This window comes from Ascaphus truei, chromosome 6 (genome assembly GCF_040206685.1).
Source record: "Ascaphus truei isolate aAscTru1 chromosome 6, aAscTru1.hap1, whole genome shotgun sequence".
Classification (NCBI taxonomy): domain Eukaryota; kingdom Metazoa; phylum Chordata; class Amphibia; order Anura; family Ascaphidae; genus Ascaphus; species Ascaphus truei.
Genome location: NC_134488.1, coordinates 138,532,280 through 138,555,452, shown reverse-complemented (window position 1 = coordinate 138,555,452; position 23,173 = coordinate 138,532,280). Strand labels below are relative to the sequence as shown.

The 23,173-nt window shown below is 55.7% G+C and overlaps 1 protein-coding gene across 1 annotated transcript in view; it reads left to right on the top strand.

Moving 5' to 3' along the window:
• Window positions 1-23,173, top strand: part of LOC142497979 (uncharacterized) — a 107,733-nt gene that overhangs the window by 30,473 nt on the left and 54,087 nt on the right. Inside the window, 2 exon segments of the mRNA XM_075606472.1 lie at window positions 11,680-11,787; window positions 18,167-18,254. Of these exon segments, the coding sequence (XP_075462587.1) occupies window positions 11,713-11,787; window positions 18,167-18,254 (163 nt within the window). The 5' untranslated portion in view covers window positions 11,680-11,712.

Sequence of the window (23,173 nt, the reverse complement as noted above, 5' to 3'; positions counted from 1 at the left end):
GTGGGAGTGTGCTTGAGCCCTTAGGATGGGGGGGTGTGGGAGTGTGCTCGAGCCCTTAGGAAGAGGTATGGGGGAGTGTGCTCGAGCCCTTAGGATGGGGGGGTGTGGGAGTGTGCTCGAGCCCTTAGGATGGGGGGTGTGGGAGTGTGCTCGTGCCATTAGGATGGGGGTGTGTGGGAGTTTGCTCGAGCCCTTAGGATGGGGGGGTGTGGGAGTGTGCTCGAACCCTCAGGATGGGGGCTTGTGGAAGTGTGCTCGATCCCTTAGGATGGGGTATGTGGAGTATGCTCGAGCCCTTAGGATGGGGGGATGTGGGAGTGTGCTCGAGCCCTTAGGAAGGGGGAGTGTGGGAGTGTGCTTGAGCCCTTAGGATTGGGGGGGTGTGGGAGTGTGCTCGAGCCCTTAGGATGGGGGTGTGTGGGAGTGTGCTTGAGCCCTTAGGATGGGGGGGTGTGGGAGTGTGCTCGAGCCCTTAGGATGGGGGGATGTGGGAGTGTGCTCGAGCCCTTAGGATGGGGGGGGTGTGTGGGAGTGTGCTCGAGCCCTTAGGAAGGGGGGTGTGGGAGTGTGCTTGAGCCCTTAGGATGGGGGGGTGTGGGAGTGTGCTCGAGCCCTTAGGAAGAGGTATGGGGGAGTGTGCTCGAGCCCTTAGGATGGGGGGGTGTGGGAGTGTGCTCGAGCCCTTAGGATGGGGGGTGTGGGAGTGTGCTCGTGCCATTAGGATGGGGGTGTGTGGGAGTTTGCTCGAGCCCTTAGGATGGGGGGGTGTGGGAGTGTGCTCGAACCCTCAGGATGGGGGCTTGTGGAAGTGTGCTCGATCCCTTAGGATGGGGTATGTGGGAGTATGCTCGAGCCCTTAGGATGGGGGGATGTGGGAGTGTGCTCGAGCCCTTAGGAAGGGGGAGTGTGGGAGTGTGCTTGAGCCCTTAGGATTGGGGGGGTGTGGGAGTGTGCTCGAGCCCTTAGGATGGGGGTGTGTGGGAGTGTGCTTGAGCCCTTAGGATGGGGGGGTATGGGAGTGTGCTCGAGCCCTTAGGAAGGGGTATGGGGGACTGTGCTCGAGCCCTTAGGATGGGGGGGATGTGAGAGTGTGCTCTAGCCCTTAGGAAGGGTTGATGTGGGAGTGTGCTCGAGCCCTTAGGATGGGGGATGGGGGAGTGTGCTCGAGCCCTTAGGATGGGGGTGTGTGGGAGTGTGCTCGAGCCCTTAGGATGGGGGGGTATGGGAGTGTGCTCGAGCCCTTAGGATGGGGTGGTGTGGGAGTTTGCTCGAGCCCTTAGGATGGGGGTGTGTGGGAATGTGCTCGAGCCCTTAGGATGGGGGGGGGGGTGGGAGTGTGCTCGAGCCCTTAGGATGGGGGTGTGTGGGAGTTTGCTCGAGCCCTTAGGATGGAGGTGTGTTGGAGTTTGCTCGAGCCCTTAGGATGGGGGGGTGAGGGAGTGTGCTCGAGCCCTTAGGATGGGGGTGTGTGGGAGTTTGCTCGAGCCCTTAGGATGGGGGGAGGTGGGAGTGTGCTCGAGCCCTTAGGATGGGGGTGTGTGGGAGTGTGCTCGAGCCCTTAGGATGGAGGTGTGTGGGAGTTTGCTCGAGCCCTTAGGATGGGGGGGGTGTGGAAGTGCTCGAGCCCTTAGGAAGGGGGAGGGGGAGTGTGCTCGAGCCCTTAGGATGGGGGTGTGTGGGAGTTTGCTCGAGCCCTTAGGAAGGGGGATGGGGGAGTGTGCTCGAGCCCTTAGGATGGGGGGGTGTAGGAGTGTGCTCGAGCCCTTAGGATGGGGGGGTGTGGGAGTGTGCTCGAGCCCTTAGGATGGGGTGGTGTGGGAGTTTGCTCGAGCCCTTAGGATGGGGGGTGTGGGAATGTGCTCGAGCCCTTAGGATGGGGGGGGGGGGAGTGTGCTCGAGCCCTTAGGATGGGGGTATGTGGGAGTGTGCTCGAGCCCTTAGCATGGGGGTTTGTGGGAGTGTGCTCGAGCCCTTAGGAAGGGGGGGTGTGGGAGTGTGCTTGAGCCCTTAGGATGGGGGGGGTGTGGGAGTGTGCTCGAGCCCATAGGATGGGGGGATGTGGGAGTGTGCTCGAGCCCTTAGGAAGGGGGGATGTGGGAGTGTTTTTGAGCCCTTAGGAAGGGGGGGTGTGGGATTGTGCTCGAGCCCTTAGGATGGGGGGATGTGGGAGTGTGCTCGAGCCCTTAGGAAGGGGGGGGGTGTGGGAGTGTGCTCGAGCCCTTAGGAAGGTGGGGGTGTGGGAGTGTGCTCGAGCCCATAGGATGGGGGGATGTGGGATGTGGGAGTGTGCTCGAGCCCTTAGGATGGGGGGATGTGGGATGTGGGAGTGTGCTCGAGCCCTTAGGATGGGGTGGATGTGGGATGTGGGAGTGTGCTCGAGCCCTTAGGATGGGGGGGTGTGGGAGTGTGCTCGAGCCCTTAGGATGGGGGGGGGGGGTGTGGGAGTGTGCTCGAGCCCTTAGGATGGAGGTGTGTGGGAGTTTGCTCGAGCCCTTAGGATGGGGGCGGGTGTGGGAGTGTGCTCGAGCCCTTAGGATGGGGGGATGTGGGAGTTTGCTCGAGCCCTTAGGAAGGGGGATGGGGGGGTGTGGGAGTGTGCTCGAGCCCTTAGGGTGGGGGGGTGTGGGAGTGTGCTCGAGCCCTTAGGATGGGGTGGTGTGGGAGTTTGCTCGAGCCCTTAGGATGGGGGGTGTGGGAATGTGCTCGAGCCCGTAGGATGGGGGGGGGTGGGAGTGTGCTCGAGCCCTTAGGATTGGGGGATGTGGGAGTGTGCTCGAGCCCTTAGGATGGGGGTGTGTGGGAGTCTGCTCGAGCCCTTAGGAAGGGGGGGTGTGGGAGTGTGCTTGAGCCCTTAGGATGAGGGTGTGTGGGAGTGTGCTCGAGCCCTTAGGAAGGGGTATGGTGGAGTGTGCTCGAGCCCTTAGGATGGGGGGGTGGGAGTGTGCTCGAGCCCTTAGGATGTGGGGTGTGGGAGTGTGCTCGTGCCCTTAGGATGGTGGGGTGTGGGAGTTTGCTCGAGCCCTTAGGGTGGGGGGGTGTGGGAGTGTGCTTGAACCCTTAGGATGGGGTGTGTGGGAGTGTGCTCGAGCCCTTAGGATGGGGTATGTGGGAGTGTGCTCGAGCCCTTAGGATGGGGGGGTGTGGGAGTGTGCTCGAGCCCTTAGGAAGGGGGGGTGTGGGAGTGGGCTTGAGCCCTTAGGATTGGGGGGGGTGTGGGAGTGTGCTCGAGCCCTTAGGATGGGGGGGTATGGGAGTGTGTTCGAGCCCTTAGGAAGGGGTATGGGGGACTGTGCTCGAGCCCTTAGGATGGGGGGGATGTGAGAGTGTGCTCGAGCCCTTAGGAAGGGGGGATGTGGGAGTGTGCTCGAGCCCTTAGGATGGGGGATGGGGGAGTGTGCTCGAGCCCTTAGGATGGGGGGGTGTTGGAGTGTGCTCGAGCCCTTAGGATGGGGGGGTGTGGGAGTGTGCTCGAGCCCTTAGGATGGGGTGGTGTGGGAGTTTGCTCGAGCCCTTAGGATGGGGGTGTGTGGGAATGTGCTCGAGCCCTTAGGATGGGGGGGGGGGGGTGGGAGTGTGCTCGAGCCCTTAGGTTGGGGGGATGTGGGAGTGTGCTCGAGCCCTTAGGATGGGGGTGTGTGGGAGTGTGCTCGAGCCCTTAGGAAGGGGGGGTGTGGGAGTATGCTTGAGCCCTTAGGATGGGGGGGTGTGGGAGTGTGCTCGAGCCCTTAGGATGGAGGTGTGTGGGAGTTTGCTGGAGCCCTTAGGATGGGGGGGTGTGGGAGTGTGCTCGAGCCCTTAGGATGGGGGGATGTGGGAGTGTGCTCGAGCCCTTAGGATGGGGGGGGTGTGTGGGAGTGTACTCGAGCCCTTAGGAAGGGGGGTGTGGGAGTGTGCTTGAGCCCTTAGGATGGGGGGGTGTGGGAGTGTGCTCGAGCCCTTAGGAAGAGGTATGGGGGAGTGTGCTCGAGCCCTTAGGATGGGGGGGTGTGGGAGTGTGCTCGAGCCCTTAGGATGGGGGTGTGGGAGTGTGCTCGTGCCATTAGGATGGGGGTGTGTGGGAGTTTGCTCGAGCCCTTAGGATGGGGGGGTGTGGGAGTGTGCTCGAACCCTCAGGATGGGGGCTTGTGGAAGTGTGCTCGATCCCTTAGGATGGGGTATGTGGGAGTATGCTCGAGCCCTTAGGATGGGGGGATGTGGGAGTGTGCTCGAGCCCTTAGGAAGGGGGAGTGTGGGAGTGTGCTTGAGCCCTTAGGATTGGGGGGGTGTGGGAGTGTGCTCGAGCCCTTAGGATGGGGGTGTGTGGGAGTGTGCTTGAGCCCTTTGGATGGGGGGGTATGGGAGTGTGCTCGAGCCCTTAGGAAGGGGTATGGGGGACTGTGCTCGAGCCCTTAGGATGGGGGGGATGTGAGAGTGTGCTCGAGCCCTTAGGAAGGGTTGATGTGGGAGTGTGCTCGAGCCCTTAGGATGGGGGATGGGGGAGTGTGCTCGAGCCCTTAGGATGGGGGTGTGGGAGTGTGCTCGAGCCCTTAGGATGGGGGGGTGTGGGAGTGTGCTCGAGCCCTTAGGATGGGGGTGTGTGGGAGTGTGCTTGAGCCCTTTGGATGGGGGGGTATGGGAGTGTGCTCGAGCCCTTAGGAAGGGGTATGGGGGACTGTGCTCGAGCCCTTAGGATGGGGGGGATGTGAGAGTGTGCTCGAGCCCTTAGGAAGGGTTGATGTGGGAGTGTGCTCGAGCCCTTAGGATGGGGGATGGGGGAGTGTGCTCGAGCCCTTAGGATGGGGGTGTGTGGGAGTGTGCTCGAGCCCTTAGGATGGGGGGGTGTGGGAGTGTGCTCGAGCCCTTAGGATGGGGTGGTGTGGGAGTTTGCTCGAGCCCTTAGGATGGGGGTGTGTGGGAATGTGCTCGAGCCCTTAGGATGGGGGGGGGGGGAGGTGGGAGTGTGCTCGAGCCCTTAGGATGGGGGTGTGTGGGAGTTTGCTCGAGCCCTTAGGATGGAGGTGTGTTGGAGTTTGCTCGAGCCCTTAGGATGGGGGGGTGTGGGAGTGTGCTCGAGCCCTTAGGATGGGGGTGTGTGGGAGTTTGCTCGAGCCCTTAGGATGGGGGGAGGTGGGAGTGTGCTCGAGCCCTTAGGATGGGGGTGTGTGGGAGTGTGCTCGAGCCCTTAGGATGGAGGTGTGTGGGAGTTTGCTCGAGCCCTTAGGAAGGGGGATGGGGGAGTGTGCTCGAGCCCTTAGGATGGGGGGGTGTGGGAGTGTGCTCGAGCCCTTAGGATGGGGGGGTGTGGGAGTGTGCTCGAGCCCTTAGGATGGGGTGGTGTGGGAGTTTGCTCGAGCCCTTAGGATGGGGGGTGTGGGAATGTGCTCGAGCCCTTAGGATGGGGGGGGGGAGTGTGCTCGAGCCCTTAGGATGGGGGTATGTGGGAGTGTGCTCGAGCCCTTAGCATGGGGGTTTGTGGGAGTGTGCTCGAGCCCTTAGGAAGGGGGGGTGTGGGAGTGTGCTTGAGCCCTTAGGATGGGAGGGGTGTGGGAGTGTGCTCGAGCCCATAGAATGGGGGGATGTGGGAGTGTGCTCGAGCCCTTAGGAAGGGGGGATGTGGGAGTGTGCTCGAACCCTTAGGAAGGGGGGGTGTGGGATTGTGCTCGAGCCCTTAGGATGGGGGGATGTGGGAGTGTGCTCGAGCCCTTAGGAAGGGGGGGGGGGTGTGGGAGTGTGCTCGAGCCCTTAGGAAGGTGGGGGTGTGGGAGTGTGCTCGAGCCCATAGGATGGGGGGATGTGGGATGTGGGAGTGTGCTCGAGCCCTTAGGATGGGGGGATGTGGGATGTGGGAGTGTGCTCGAGCCCTTAGGATGGGGTGGATGTGGGATGTGGGAGTGTGCTCGAGCCCTTAGGATGGGGTGGATGTGGGAGTGTGCTCGAGCCCTTAGGATGGGGGGGTGTGGGAGTGTGCTTGAGCCCTTAGGATGGGGGTGTGTGGGAGTGTGCTCGAGCCCGTAGGATGGGGGGATGTGGGAGTGTGCTCGAGCCCATAGGATGGGGGGGTGTGGGAGTGTGCTCGAGCCCTTAGGAAGGGGGGGTGTGGGAGTGTGCTCGAGCCCATAGGATGGGGGGATGTGGGAGTGTGCTCGAGCCCTTAGGAAGGGGGGATGTGGGAGTGTGCTCGAGACCTTAGGAAGGGGGGATGTGGGAGTGTGCTCGAGCCCTTAGGAAGGGGGGTGTGGGATTGTGCTCGGGCCCTTAGGATGAGGGGGTGTGGGAGTGTGCTCGAGCCCGTAGGATGGGGGGTGTGGGAGTGTACTCGAGCCCTTAGGATGGGGGAATGTGGGATTGTGCTCGAGCCCTTAGGATGGGGGGATGTGGGAGTGTGCTCGAGCCCTTAGGATGGGGGTGTGTGGGAGTGTGCTTGAGCCCTTAGGAAGTGGGGGTGTGGGAGTGTGCTCGAGCGCTTAGGATGGGGGGATGTGGGAGTGTGCTCGAGCCCTTAAGATGGGGGGGATGTGGGAGTGTGTTCGAGCCCTTAGGATGGGGGGATGTGGGAGTGTGCTCGAGCCCTTAGGATGGGGGGGTGTGGGAGTGTGCTCGAGCCCTTAGGATGGTGGGGTGTGGGAGTGTGCTCGAGCCCTTAGGAAGGGGGTGTGTGGGAGTGTGCTCGAGCCCATAGGATGGGGGGATGTGGGAGTGTGCTCGAGCCCTTTGGATGGGGGTGTGTGGGAGTTTGCTCGAGCCCTTAGGAAGGGGGGATGTGGGAGTGTGCTCGAGCCCTTAGGATGGGGGTGTGTGGGATTGTGCTCGAGCCCTTAGGATGGGGGGATGTGGGATTGTGCTCGAGCCCTTAGGATGGGGGGATGTGGGAGTGTGCTCGAGCCCTTAGGATGGGGGTGTGTGGGAGTGTGCTTGAGCCCTTAGGATGGGGGGGTGTGGGAGTGTGCTCGAGCCCGTAGGATGGGGGGATGTGGGAGTGTGCTCGAGCCCTTAGGAAGGGATGGTGTGGGAGTGTGCTCGAGCCCATAGGATGGGGGGATGTGGGAGTGTGCTCGAGCCCTTAGGAAGGGGGGATGTGGGAGTGTGCTCGAGCCCTTAGGAAGGGGGGATGTGGGAGTGTGCTCGAACCCTTAGGATGGGGGTGTGTGGGAGTGTGCTCGAGCCCTTAGGATGGGGGGGGGGTGTGGGAGTGTGCTCGAGCCCTTAGGATGGAGGTGTGTGGGAGTTTGCTCGAGCCCTTAGGATGGGGGCGGGTGTGGGAGTGTGCTCGAGCCCTTAGGATGGGGGGATGTGGGAGTTTGCTCGAGCCCTTAGGAAGGGGGATGGGGGGGTGTGGGAGTGTGCTCGAGCCCTTAGGATGGGGGGGTGTGGGAGTGTGCTCGAAGCCCTTAGGATGGGGTGGTGTGGGAGTTTGCTCGAGCCCTTAGGATGGGGGGTGTGGGAATGTGCTCGAGCCCTTAGGATGGGGGGGGGGTGGGAGTGTGCTCGAGCCCTTAGGATGGGGGGATGTGGGAGTGTGCTCGAGCCCTTAGGATGGGGGTGTGTGGGATTGTGATCGAGCCCTTAGGATGGGGGGATGTGGGATTGTGCTCGAGCCCTTAGGATGGGGGGATGTGGGAGTGTGCTCGAGCCCTTAGGATGGGGGTGTGTGGGAGTGTGCTTGAGCCCTTAGGATGGGGGGGTGTGGGAGTGTGCTCGAGCCCGTAGGATGGGGGGATGTGGGAGTGTGCTCGAGCCCTTAGGAAGGGATGGTGTGGGAGTGTGCTCGAGCCCATAGGATGGGGGGATGTGGGAGTGTGCTCGAGCCCTTAGGAAGGGGGGATGTGGGAGTGTGCTCGAGCCCTTAGGAAGGGGGGATGTGGGAGTGTGCTCGAACCCTTAGGATGGGGGTGTGTGGGAGTGTGCTCGAGCCCTTAGGATGGGGGGGGGGTGTGGGAGTGTGCTCGAGCCCTTAGGATGGAGGTGTGTGGGAGTTTGCTCGAGCCCTTAGGATGGGGGCGGGTGTGGGAGTGTGCTCGAGCCCTTAGGATGGGGGGATGTGGGAGTTTGCTCGAGCCCTTAGGAAGGGGGATGGGGTGGTGTGGGAGTGTGCTCGAGCCCTTAGGATGGGGGGGTGTGGGAGTGTGCTCGAACCCTTAGGATGGGGTGGTGTGGGAGTTTGCTCGAGCCCTTAGGATGGGGGGTGTGGGAATGTGCTCGAGCCCTTAGGATGGGGGGGGGGTGGGAGTGTGCTCGAGCCCTTAGGATGGGGGGATGTGGGAGTGTGCTCGAGCCCTTAGGATGGGGGTGTGTGGGAGTCTGCTCGAGCCCTTAGGAAGGGGGGGTGTGGGAGTGTGCTTGAGCCCTTAGGATGAGGGTGTGTGGGAGTGTGCTCGAGCCCTTAGGAAGGGGTATGGTGGAGTGTGCTCGAGCCCTTAGGATGGGGGGGTGGGATTGTGCTCGAGCCCTTAGGATGTGGGGTGTGGGAGTGTGCTCGTGCCCTTAGGATGGTGGGGTGTGGGAGTTTGCTCGAGCCCTTAGGGTGGGGGGGTGTGGGAGTGTGCTTGAACCCTTAGGATGGGGTGTGTGGGAGTGTGCTCGAGCCCTTAGGAAGGGGGGGTGTGGGAGTGTGCTCGAGCCCTTAGGAAGGGGGGGTGTGGGAGTGGGCTTGAGCCCTTAGGATTGGGGGGGGGGGTGGGAGTGTGCTCGAGCCCTTAGGATGGGGGGGTATGGGAGTGTGCTCGAGCCCTTAGGAAGGGGTATGGGGGACTGTGCTCGAGCCCTTAGGATGGGGGGGATGTGAGAGTGTGCTCGAGCCCTTAGGAAGGGGGGATGTGGGAGTGTGCTCGAGCCCTTAGGATGGGGGATGGGGGATGGGGGAGTGTGCTCGAGCCCTTAGGATGGGGGGGTGTGGGAGTGTGCTCGAGCCCTTAGGATGGGGGGGTGTGGGAGTGTGCTCGAGCCCTTAGGATGGGGTGGTGTGGGAGTTTGCTCGAGCCCTTAGGATGGGGGTGTGTGGGAATGTGCTTGAGCCCTTAGGATGTGGGGGGGGGGGTGGGAGTGTGCTCGAGCCCTTAGGTTGGGGGGATGTGGGAGTGTGCTCGAGCCCTTAGGATGGGGGTGTGTGGGAGTGTGCTCGAGCCCTTAGGAAGGGGGGGTGTGGGAGTGTGCTTGAGCCCTTAGGATGGGGGGGTGTGGGAGTGTGCTCGAGCCCTTAGGATGGAGGTGTGTGGGAGTTTGCTGGAGCCCTTAGGATGGGGGGGTGTGGGAGTGTGCTCGAGCCCTTAGGATGGGGGGATGTGGGAGTGTGCTCGAGCCCTTAGGATGGGGGTGTGTGGGAGTGTGCTCGAGCCCTTAGGAAGGGGGGTGTGGGAGTGTGCTTGAGCCCTTAGGATGGGGGGGTGTGGGAGTGTGCTCGAGCCCTTAGGAAGGGGTATGGGGGAGTGTGCTCGAGCCCTTAGGATGGGGGGGTGTGGGAGTGTGCTCGAGCCCTTAGGATGGGGGGTGTGGGAGTGTGCTCGTGCCATTAGGATGGGGGTGTGTGGGAGTTTGCTCGAGCCCTTAGGATGGGGGGGTGTGGGAGTGTGCTCGAACCCTCAGGATGGGGGTGTGTGGAAGTGTGCTCGATCCCTTAGGATGGGGTATGTGGGAGTATGCTCGAGCCCTTAGGATGGGGGGATGTGGGAGTGTGCTCGAGCCCTTAGGAAGGGGGAGTGTGGGAGTGTGCTTGAGCCCTTAGGATTGGGGGGGTGTGGGAGTGTGCTCGAGCCCTTAGGATGGGGGTGTGTGGGAGTGTGCTTGAGCCCTTAGGATGGGGGGGTATGGGAGTGTGCTCGAGCCCTTAGGAAGGGGTATGGGGGACTGTGCTCGAGCCCTTAGGATGGGGGGGATGTGAGAGTGTGCTCGAGCCCTTAGGAAGGGGGGATGTGGGAGTGTGCTCGAGCCCTTAGGATGGGGGATGGGGGAGTGTGCTCGAGCCCTTAGGATGGGGGTGTGTGGGAGTGTGCTCGAGCCCTTAGGATGGGGGGGTGTGGGAGTGTGCTCGAGCCCTTAGGATGGGGTGGTGTGGGAGTTTGCTCGAGCCCTTAGGATGGGGGTGTGTGGGAATGTGCTCGAGCCCTTAGGATGGGGGGGGGGGTGGGAGTGTGCTCGAGCCCTTAGGATGGGGGGATGTGGGAGTGTGCTCGAGCCCTTAGGATGGGGGTGTGTGGGAATGTGCTCGAGCCCTTAGGATGGGGGGGTGTGGGAGTGTGCTTGAGCCCTTAGGATGAGGGGGTGTGGGAGTGTGCTCGTGCCCTTAGGATGGGGGGTGTGGGAGTTTGCTTGAGCCCTTAGGATGGGTGTGTGTGGGAGTGTGCTCGAGCCCTTAGGATGGGGGGGTGTGGGAGTGTGCTCGATCCCTTAGGATGGGGGTATGTATGAGTGTGCTCGAGCCCTTAGGATGGGGGGGTGTGGGAGTGTGCTCGAGCGCTTAGGATGGGGGGGTGTGGGAGTGTGCTCGAGCCCTTAGGAAGGGGGGGTGTGGGAGTGTGCTTGAGCCCTTAGGATTGGGGGGGTGTGGGAGTGTGCTCGAGCCCTTAGGATGGGGGGGTGTGGGAGTGTGCTCGAGCCCTTAGGATGGGGGGTTGTGGGAGTGTGCTCGAGCCCTTACGAAGGGGTATGGGGGAGTGTGCTCGAGCCCTTAGGAAGGGGGGATGTGGGAGTGTGCTCGAGCCCTTAGGATGGGGGGGTGTGGGAGTGTGCTCGAGCTCTTAGGATGGGGGGGTGTGGGAGTGTGCTCGAGCCCTTAGGATGGGGGGGTGTGGGAGTGTGCTCGAGCCCTTAGGATGGGGGGGTGTGGGAGTGTGCCGTTATTTGAGACAGCCTTATCTGTTGAATGTGCTGTAAACAATTTTGTTATAACCATTAATTACAAAGTAAATATAAATGTATTTCTGTCACATTGCTTTTGGTTTTTCTGGCGCCCCCTTCTTGTATATGTTGTGTGGGTTATCGCCCCCGTTGGACCGCGGGGGTGAGTGGGAGCAGCAGAAATAACCAACGCTTGGAGTATCAGATAAATTACCACCAGCGCAGACTCATTTGTATATTTGGATTCTAACTCTCTTGGACCAGGGGTAACAAAAACGGGCTTCACCTTTATTTGAGGGCCTGGTTACCCCCTACCGTCACAGTAACTAAACATTCGCAGTAATCTCGGGGTGCTCCCTGACACAGTATCTAAGTGACAGTTTGTGTCACTGCGCAGATATTAGCGAGGGATTGAGGTCATGTTCAGGGCAAAACCTAGCAGGACAAAACATTGACGATGATGTGGGAATTATTGGTGACATAAGGAGAAACTCGGGCAGATAATACCAGTTTCTCTATCCCGCCAGTTCTACATACTGTAAGAAAAACAGCAATATGGAGGCACACCCGCTCTCTAACGTGCGTTATTCTGTCTGTGTTGTTACACTGATCTTTCTCTCTCGGACTCTGGTCTCCGTACCCATCAGCCTCTTAGTGTTCTGTATAACAGCATCATATCACATTAATGTAAGGCTCAGAATAAGGCTTCCGAATCCCCCACCTGGTTGTCTAGTCATTTTACCCCTGAATTGTGTCTAGTATCTGCCCATGTAATAAATGCACGTATATAAGAAATACATGTAGTATAAACTATGAACGGATGGCATTTGAAAAGGACTAACCATCCATTACTATAATAACTTCTTTCAGGTCTAAAGGCCCCAAAACCGGCATTTATGTCCAATGGACGGCGACCCCCAAAGACCCCAGTGTGCCCCTGCAGTGATTCTGATGAAGAATGGACACCGGAATGTGAAAGTAAAGATAGTCATTTAATATTTGGGGAAATGTTCATGATATTATCAGTGGTATTTATTATGTTAGAAGGTCACAGCCCGGTCATCAGTCCGTGTTTAGGATCTTCCAGCCACCTGGTGAAGCTGTAAAAAACAGCGGGTCCAGAATTAATAAGTGATTTTTATTGTATACAGGTGTACACAGGGAAAAAGCTAAAGGTAGCTCTCTGCCAATATAGTGACTGACAGTACCCTTTATACATTGCTAAGGGGCTGGCTTAGATAATGGAAAAATACAGGAACTTATACAAAAAATGCTAAAAACCTTATACAAGTGTAGCGCACTTCCCCCCACCCCCTGGGAGATATGGCGTCTACGTGTGTATGCGTCACCTGTGGCTCGCAGGAGACCTGAACCTCCGCCGCAGGGAGCCTGGGGTGTGCCTGATTCGATATGTGACAGCGCCTCCACCTGTGCGGGATCCCAGCTGAGTGGGATAACCCCGTGCAGGACCATATATGTACAACACACACGGATGCAATAAAACAATAGCTCTTTACTGTGGGCATATATGCAATGACAAACAAGAATAACAATAATACTACTGGTTACAGCTAACATACAGCCTCTCCCGGCCTTATCCCACCACAGTGTTACCCCACACCGTGTCCACAGTACCTAACAGGGCCCTCGGGCACCCAACCACCCTGGTGTCCACAAGAGTCTAACCCCACCCCTATATGTGGTCAGCGCTGCCACTATGTTGTGTGTTACTTGTTTGGTGCACTTAGTGATGTAGGTACCTGCCGAGTGGTATCCAGCTGGAGGGTCCCACGTACAGAGTCTTTAGACCTTGCAGGGTGATCAGGTCCAAGATCACAATCCTTACGGTTGCGCAGCGTTGCAGCTGTGTCCCTGAACTTAAATAGCTAATGGGACAGTGTCCCTACCTAAGGGCCTGTCCCTGTAGCAGCCACAATCTTGATATAGGAGTCGGGCCCTAGGGGAATGTCTGGCCTAGTCACAGACCCCTGCACATACCTCCTACCCCTATCCTGTCCCAGCACCGACTAACGTGGCTGCAGCGCGCAAATTGTATTTATATTCCCCTTCCGGGGGAAGCTGCAGCCCTATTGGCTGATCTGCGCCATGTGATCTATTGCCCCCTTTGCATTATGGGGCTTGTAGTTCCCCACGGAGCCTGCTGCCTAATGCTTTCCTCGCGCGCCTACCAATGCGCATGCTCAGCACCTCGCGCATGCGCAATACAATCCAATATTGCACGTGCACTCCCCCGCTGGCCGCCGCGTGCCCCCGCAATGCTCCCGCCCGCAGCAGAGGTAAGGGGCTAAGGGGAGCCCAGAGCGAGACCCTGCCACACAAGCTAAAAATTCTTATGTAAGCACTTATCTATCTATAACCTTTCCCCTACTTATAAGTCTGGGGCCTGTGGTTTAGTGAGTGAAACAAATTACTACATTTCTGGGCGTGATTACATAGAAATGGGTGAAGTGGTATCTTATCCCAACTGGCACTACCAAGCACCATCTCAAGGCTGGGGACTCATCCCCTCCTATGCAGCTACGGAGGGGAACTGGTATCTGCTGGAGCAAAACTCCAACACTCTCAAACAGACAAAGTGGATGACAGACAAACAAAATGGCTGCTTAGAGCCCCCTGCCTGAGACCCCATTATATTACCCTTTGTGAAAGCATAGGAATAATAACAATAAAATATTAGGGTTCAGCAGAATAACCCTTGAGCTTTATTGTATATAGGTGTACACACACGGAGACCGCTACAGGTAGTAGATCTGACTCAAAAAGTCACAAAGTACCCCTTCTCCACAGGTGCGCAAATCCATTCTTCACCACTTCCACACATCCTACATTGTATCTCTGTTACATAATGATATTACTTGCTGAGATATTTGTAGGGAACATTACTTAAGAGACGGCTCTTTATTATACCGTAGGCTTTGCACATGCACAAGATGAGCGGTGTGAGTGAGTAGGCCGGGCTATTTCCCCAGGTTACACCTTCCCTGAAAGATTGCGGTGGATTGAAAAGTAGGAAGTCACTCCGATCTTATTGTTAGAAAGCCATTGGAATGAGTGCGTGGATGTTTCCCACATGCACAGTAAGTGAGGTTAGTCACAGCTGTTTCACACTGTACTCCCCTGTCAGCGTGCGCCGTGCAGCGCGATTGTGTGTCCGCCATGTTATAAGAGGGCGTTCCTGTGATGTGATGAGCATGAGGATTATATTGGCAGCTCATGTGGGTCTCTAGGAGCCTGCAAGGCTCTACTCATCTAATGCCATTTCCTTTATTCTTTCTGGGGGTTATTTAATGGCACCATAGACACTGTAACTATTTGGAGGAGGGGTGGGGGGGGGGGAATGTAGTAATGGTTACCAATTTACATTATGACATACACAGTCTCAGCTCAAAATCCAAACCCACTATAGCGTTGGGTTTACTTCTAGGGCTACGGCCCTAGTATTTACTGCTGCGCGCGCGCCTGGTGGCGCGTGCACAGTTAAATGGCGCGCCTGTAAGGGAGCGCTGCAATGCGCGGGAGCGGGCCCATGACGGGGCATATCTGCCCTTCCATAGGCTGCTCGCCGACCACGTGATCACATTGCGGCACGGGAACCAGTGTATACATATCGCGCGTTGCATGCCCACACACACACACGGCCACTGGGGCCGGCCTTATAGAGGGCAGTGCTCATAGCGTGCACCGCAGCGGCCACTGGGGACCTGGCCTAAGGCTTTCAATGTAAATGTCACATTCATTTTGTCTCCCATAACTGTGCCCAGGAATCTAGGTGAAGAATCACTAAAGATTTCAGAAGAGGTGAGAGCCAGACTGGGAAACTCCCAATACAAGGTGTCAGTCTCCCAGCTCCTCTGAACTACATCCTCTCCCCTAGCATCAAACCACTTTGAGAAGATCTATCTCCTCTCTCAGGGCATCATGCAGTAAGCGGCGGAAAGGCACTTCTCGCCAGTTTCCCACCAAAAATGCCTACCCCTATTCAGTAAGGAGCGAGAAAGTGGCGAGAATCAAAAAAAACGGCAGTTTGTTTGGCGGTTTTTTTTTTCCCGCCATTGGCGAGGTGAGAAGGCACTTTTCGCCTAAAATAGACATGTTTTCCGCCACGCTGTATTCTAGTAGTGGCGTGTAGCTTTGCGCCGCTGTTCGCCACTCTAGAATGGCGTTTTTATGCCGAATCAGCCACGCCAAAAAAAGTTGGCTAGTTGATGGTGAGAGGCTGCTGATGAGCGGCGGAACGGCACTTAGAAAATATTCTGGCCTTTTTCCTGGCTGGGATTGATGCCGGGGGTCTCCTGAGCTGATACCATTAATACCAGCACCAGAGCCCCCCAGCATGCATCCGAGGCAGGAAAAATGCTTTTAAACGCCACTTCATTACCTTAGCGGCTAACCGCTAAGTTATACTACGAAACGCGTAGGATCTAATCTTTACCTATGTGTAGTAGGTTTTTGTTGCTATATCCTAATTATTGGGCATTTTAGAGACTATCTTCCATCCCTGTGCTTTGGTTGCTGAATACCGCGACTGTGACGTCACTATAAAGCGCACCGCGACGGAGCAACTGTATCTCTAGCCGAAGCTATTGCTGTAAGAGTGTTTGCTCCTGGCTGTGGCTGTGGCTGTGCCGGTGTCTGAGCACACTCTGGATGGTTTGAGTCCCCCTCACTGCTCAATCTGGGGACTATCGTCGTGTGACTTTAGGCTAAAGAACTTTCGGATACTCCGTGTTCCATCTGACCAGAGGGAGGGTTTCTACAGAGGCTGCAGTCCCGTGTCCGGGTATTCATGTGAAGGAGGAACCCCACAGCTGTTACCTGAGACGTCTGCCAGAGATTACCAGTTAATGACTCCTGAACCCTCACCTGCCGAGTGGTAACTCGTGTGCTGGGCACACTCAATGTTTATGTTCTAGCTTCTTGATGTACGCAGAATATTTATCCCTATTTTATTATGCAATAATATTTTACTTATTTCACTATTTGCGTTTTGCGCTGTTTTTTGTTTCCGATTCTGGTTAAAGACATGCAAATGAGCAAAGCTAAATACAAAAATCCTAATTTTGACCATATTTTGTTTATTTACAATTTTGAACATTTTGCATAGAACTTCACTAAATTTGGATGGAAAGAAATGTAGCCAGAATGGGTTAAAGCATTTCAAACATATATACATCTGAACTCTGTTATAACGTGGTGCTCGGGATCCACATAATGAAACCGTGTTATAACCGGGATCGTGAAATGGCAACAGCGCGAGGATTTACTTGGCATCTGCAGCTCTCTCCCTCACACAATTTCCCACACAAGATATAACACACATTCCCAGTTAGCACAAACTCCCACACCCACCACATCATGAATATATATTTATGTCAATAAGAGAGCTACTGAGCGTGGCAATTGTATATAACAAGAGACAGGGGTTGCCCAATGCTACATCCCATTGAGAAAACATATATGATAAAAAGTATAAAGTGAGATAAAACAAGAACAAGGGGGAGCGAGGGGTTAATGAAACAGTCTAAAAGTATAAATAAAATTCTAGCACATCCAACACTCCTAAATAAAGGAGGGGGGGGCAGGAAATGGAAATAAATAAATAATATAATCCACTATACTCACACGACCAAGTGCAAGTACATGCAGAACTTCCGTGTGATGTGGTACAGTGTATCTACACTATTAAATGTGCTGATCTGATTTTATACACTTGCTTCATCATCTTTGTACCACACCACACGGGAGTCAGTGGGAAGCATGGCGCAGTGACGATTCCACGTGAGAGAAGATTTTCTGCCAGCAATCATCACATCTTGCTGCTCAGATTGCCCCTGGAGGGCTGGATTACTTGGCACTTGGCCGTGTGAGTATAGTGGATTATATTACCCTATTTTTTCGATTCTAAGACGCCATCGATTCTAAGACGCACCCTTGATTTAATAAAAAAAATTGGGGAAAATCCCCCCACTATATTAAATGTGCAGAATTTTTTTCGGGGGGAAAGAGAGAGAGGGGGCGGGGGGAGAGAGAGGGAGAGTTGGGGGAAGAGAGAGAGGGAGGAGAGAGAGGGGGGAAGAGAGAGGGGGGTAGAGAGAGAGAGGGGGGAGAGAGAGAGAGAGAAAGGGGGGAAGAGAGGGGAGGGGGAGAGGGAGGGGGAAATGGGGGAGAGGGAGAGAGGGGAATGGGGGAGAGAGGGGAATGGGGGAGAGAAAGGGGAGGGGAGAGAAAGGAGAGAAGGGGGAGAGAGATTGGAGGGAAGGGGAGAGAATGAAAGGTCACACACACACACACACACACAGACAGATACATACACACACAGAGAGACACATACACACACATAGTGACACACACATACACTGAGAGAGAAAAACACACAGAGACAGAGACAGACACGGGGTGGGGGTGGCTTGTGGTGCCGGCAGCACAGCTGTGAGTAGCAGAGGCAGACAGAGGGAACGTGGGGCATGCAGCAGCCACACACTGCCGAATGAATCTCTCCTGTGTGGGGGCGGCACTTCCAACGAGCAGAGCGGGGGAGGAGGGGGGCTTGTGGTGCATGCAGCCGAACATACACTGCTCCTTTGGGGACCAGCACTTGGAGCAAGGGGGGGGGGGGGAGCTTGTGGTGCCGCCAGCACAGCTGTGAGTAGCAGAGGCAGAAAGAGGGCGTTTGGGGCATGCAGCAGCCACACACACACTGCTGAATCAATCTCTCCTGTGTGGGGGCGGTAATTCCAGCAAGGGAGGGGGGGGGGGGGGGAAGCACGGGGCATGCAGCCGAACATACACTGCTCCTTTGGGGACCGGCACTTGGAAGGAGGGGGGGGGGGGATTTGGTGGCAGAGTCGCGGGGCATGCAGCGGGACACACTGCTCCTGCTGTGTGGGGGTGGGGGGTGCAAACGCTGAAAGCTGCTGTGGCTTCTGCAGCGCCCCCTGGCTGTTTTTTGTGTGTGTTTTTTTCAGTACATCGAATCTAGGACGCAGTCCCTATTTCAGCCACGTAAAAAGGGAAAAAAAGTGCGTCTTAGAATCGAGGAAATACGGTATTTATTTATTTCCATTTCCTCCCCCTCCCCCCTGCTGTTCCCAGCCTCCTTTATTTACGAGGGTTGGATGTGCTAGAATTTTATTTCCGCTTCTGCCACGTACTTGGACTGAGATACAAATCACTGTTGATGGTATAAATATATATGTGTGTGGTATTGGGGAGGGGGGAGGGTTTGGCGAGAGAGGGACCCGCAGCTGAGGAGAGCTGGGACAGGGTCGCCGACCCTTATTGCTTATTAAAAGGTTTGTCTTTCTCATTCAAATGATTTCCTGCTCTATAAACCCAGGAAAACCAGGAGGAATTTAAGGGTTTCCCAGCTGACACCCCAAGTTCTGTCAGTATCGGTACAGCACAATCTGTTCTGCATGCAAACGGTAAGTTTAAGAAAGAAGTAAGTGTCACAACTGCCACAACTGGGTGCACTTTGTTTTAAAGATTCGGTTTCTGTCTCTTTTTATAAAGGGATCTTGTGGGTCACAGCACCCTGCGCCCCCAAAGCACGGTGTGACGTCTAAACACATCCCAAATCCGTGCATTTACCATCTGAAAAGTTCAGCTCTAGTCCAATGAATGGGACATTTTCTTCTTCAGCAAAGTAAAGACATTCTCACCGCATAGTCACTAGGGGCTGAGTTGGATACATTGTTATTGGGAATAACAGGAAATACTTTCAGGTAGTATAATAATAACCTGTATACATGGCTTCACCGCATTCATATAACATTGCATATCCACTATAGGCCATTGGCTAAGTACGGTCTAACATACAGGCGTAGCTCCCATCCAAGCCCTGAGAGAGACAGCGTAAGAGAGAGAGAGAAAAACTTTTCTTTATTAGAGAGCCAAGTTATATATACCCCCTCCCCAAAACGCACATTTAAACAAGATGTGGAGAGATACCTGTGCACAGAAGAGCAACAGACCTGAAATAACTGGGAAATATGCTAATTAGGATATGCAAATTATATTTACATGATATAAATTAGCACAATTTCTGGGCATCAGATCTGGGAGAGCTTGACGAGGCTGGGAGAGCTTGGCGAGGCTGGGAGAGCTTGGCGAGGCTGGGAGAGCAGGGCGAGGCTGGGAGAGCTTGGCGAGGCTGGGAGAGCTTGGCGAGGCTGGGAGAGCTTGGCGAGGCTGGGAGAGCAGGGCGGGGCTGGGAGAGCAGGGCGAGGCTGGGAGAGCAGGTCGGGGCTGGGAGAGCAGGGCGAGGCTGGGAGAGCTTGGCGAGGCTGGGAGAGCTTGACGAGGCTGGGAGAGCTTGGCGAGGCTGGGAGAGCTTGGCGAGGCTGGGAGAGCTTGGCGAGGCTGGGAGAGCTTGGCGAGGCTGGGAGAGCAGGGCGAGGCTGGGAGAGCTTGGCGAGGCTGGGAGAGCAGGGCGAGGCTGGGAGAGCAGGTCGGGGCTGGGAGAGCAGGGCGGGGCTGGGAGAGCAGGGCGAGGCTGGGAGAGCAGGGCGGGGCTGGGAGAGCAGGGCGGGGCTGGGAGAGCAGGGCGAGGCTGGGAGAGCAGGTCGGGGCTGGGAGAGCAGGGCGAGGCTGGGAGAGGTTGGCGAGGCTGGGAGAGGTTGGAGAGGTTGGCGAGGCTGGGAGAGGTTGGCGGGGCTGGGAGAGCAGGGTGGGGCTGGGAGAGCAGGGCGGGGCTGGGAGAGCAGGGCGGGGCTGGGAGAGCAGGGCGAGGCTGGGAGAGCAGGGCGAGGCTGGGAGAGCAGGGCGAGGCTGGGAGAGCAGGGCGGGGCTGGGAGAGCAGGGCGAGGCTGGGAGAGCAGGGCGAGGCTGGGAGAGCTTGGCGAGGCTGGGAGAGCAGGGCGAGGCTGGGAGAGCAGGGCAGGGCTGGGAGAGCAGGGCGGGGCTGGGAGAGCAGGGCGAGGCTGGGAGAGCAGGTCGGGGCTGGGAGAGCAGGGCGGGGCTGGGAGAGCAGGGCGAGGCTGGGAGAGCAGGGCGAGGCTGGGAGAGCAGGGCGGGGCTGGGAGAGCAGGGCGAGGCTGGGAGAGCAGGGCAGGGCTGGGAGAGCAGGGCGGGGCTGGGAGAGCAGGGCGAGGCTGGGAGAGCAGGTCGGGGCTGGGAGAGCTTGGCGAGGCTGGGAGAGCTTGGCGGGGCTGGGAGAGGTTGGCGGGGCTGGGAGAGCAGGGCGGGGCTGGGAGAGCAGGGCGAGGCTAAGGCCCGTAATATAGTGCGTGCGCGGGACTTATAATTGGCTGTGGTTAGTCCGCCTTTCTCTAATGGGCGCGCGCACGGCAGTGACCGTGGACCGGGCCGACGAGGGGAGAGACTCTGAAAAGAATCTTTTCTACCGCCGCTGTAGTGTGTGTGTGTGTGTGTGTGTGTGTGTGTGTGTGTGTGTGTGTGTGTGTGTGTGTGTGTGTGTGTGTGTGTGTGTGTGTGTATTTATAAACTTTGCACAATATAATTAATAATTTTTATTCTTACACTAGTTATGTTGGACTTGCAATGTTTTTATTATATCTTATTTATTATTACAAATATATTATATGGTGACACCTGCGCTCCTCACAAGTTATCCCCCACCAGACAGGAACACTAGGCTGAATTAAACCTCCAAGGTGAATATATTTTTTAAAAAATAGTAAATTTATTTACTATTGTATTGCCTGCTCAGAACAAAAACAAAGAACATACTGCACCGACACACTTTATTCGAGCAAATACCCGGTATGTACCTGGCAGATACCTGGAATGCGCCGCTCCTCACCTCTGACAAGCCCCGTTGCATTTGCCTTCCCAGCCTGGGTTCATGCCTGGCTGATGGGCGGCTGATTTGTTAAATGATAATGATTAGGATTTAATAGGCTGCAATGCTTCGCGTGTCTACCAGATGGCATAAATTCATGAATTGTAATGCAGTATATATATATATACTGTGCAGTATTGCAGCAGGGGGAATAAAATGCTTCAATCCCTGCCTAGAAAATAACCCAATATACTCGGGCAGAAAACAGTCACAAACCTCAATACACCCGGGTATACCCGAATTCGTGGGACTAGCCGAGCTCGAATAAAGTGTGTCGCCAGTGTACAAATAATACATACGTAACAGACAATAATACCAGAGATAACTATTATGATTTGAGGAATCCCGTACCCAGCGAGGATGATGAAAGTCAGCTGGGGGATTCCCTGTAGATGCAGTGCAGCTCAGTGTGCGTGACTGCACCAGGGGTACCTCATGCCCATCATACCGGCTACTTCATTCTCTGTGCCGCTGGATTCAAAGGAGAGTGATGCTATCTAGACCCAGCAAACATTCCGGCAGAACAGATTTCTATCGGCACGATTGACTTGATTGAGGCATTCACTTGTTCTGGTGAGGTGAGGTACTGTTGGGAGGTGCTGGCGGGAACATGCAAATGCTGCGCATGCTGGTAGTCTGTTCCCGCGTCTCTGACATCATGCCCTTTTTTGGCACGCAGCAGCACCTCCACGAAGCAGGGTAGGATTTAAAAAAATTGCATGACGCTGTGTGTGTGTGTGTGTGTGTGTGTGTGTGTGTGTGTGTGTGTGTGTGTATGTATATATGTGTGTGTGTATGTGTATATGTGTCTGTGTATGTATGTATGTGTGTGTGTGTGTGTGTGTGTGTGTGTGTGTGTATGTATATATGTGTGTGTGTATGTGTATATGTGTCTGTGTATGTATGTATGTGTGTGTGTGTGTATATATATATATATATATATATATATATATATATATAGTGCTTGACAAATCACCCAAAAATCTACTCGCCACCTAGCTCCGCCCCCAGCTCCGCTTAAATTTTTTTTTAAAGTAAATTCCTGGTAAAACAACATTCTTTTTTGACATAAGTTTATTTATTGTATTACACTTATACTTTACTACAATTAGTCCTTGTTATGTGTGTGTGTGTGTGACTATTTTCCTTCACCCATTAACCAGTGTCTTGATGTCCCCGCTTCACAATATCTAAAGCAGCAATCCCGCCTGGGATCTTACCTGATCCGCAGTCCCTCAATGTCCAGGTACCCTCATTCCCGCAATGTTATACTGTATGTTGGAGGGGAGGTGTTCCTGTTTTCTGGGTTAGGGGGGAAACCGATGTCTCCCGTGTGAAACTCCAGAGTCAGATCTGGAAGAAAGCAGCATCTGTTATTTTGGTGTAGTATAGGGCAGTTAAGATATATATATATAGGGTAAATAAGATATCCAGAGCGAGACAGAGAGAGCGAGACAGAGAGAGCGAGACAGAGAGAGCGAGACAGAGAGAGCGAGACAGACAGACAGAGACAGACAGACAGAGACAGACAGACAGAGACGGACAGAGACAGACGGACAGAGACAGACGGACAGAGACAGAGAGAGCGAGACAGAGAGAGCGAGACAGAGAGAGCGAGACAGACAGAGACAGACAGAGACGGACAGAGACGGACAGAGACGGACAGAGACAGACGGACAGAGACAGACGGACAGAGACAGACACACAGACACACAGACAGAGACAGACAGACAGACAGAGACAGACAGAGACAGACAGAGACAGACGGACAGAGACAGACGGACAGACACACAGACAGACAGAGACAGACAGACAGACAGAGACAGACAGACAGAGACAGACAGACAGAGACAGACAGACAGAGACAGACAGACAGAGACAGACAGAGACAGACAGTGACAGACAGTGACAGACAGTGACAGACAGTGACAGACAGAGACAGACAGACAGAGACAGACAGACAGACAGAGACAGACAGACAGAGACAGACAGACAGAGACAGACAGACAGAGACAGACAGACAGAGACAGACAGACAGACACAGACAGACAGACACAGACAGACAGACACAGACAGACAGACACAGACAGACAGACACAGACAGACAGACACAGACACACAGACACACAGACACAGACACACAGACACAGACACACAGACACAGACACACAGACACAGACACAGACACAGACAGACACAGACAGACAGACACACAGACAGACACACACAGACAGACACACACAGACACACACAGACAGACACACACAGACAGACACAGACAGACAGACACAGACAGACACAGACAGACAGACACAGACAGACAGACACAGACAGACACAGTCAGACAGACACACACAGACACAGACAGACAGACACAGACAGACAGACACAGACAGACAGAGACAGACACAGACAGACACAGACAGACACAGACAGACACAGACAGACACAGACACACAGACAGACAGACACACACAGACAGACAGACACACACAGACAGACAGACAGAGACAGACAGAGACAGACAGAGACAGACAGAGA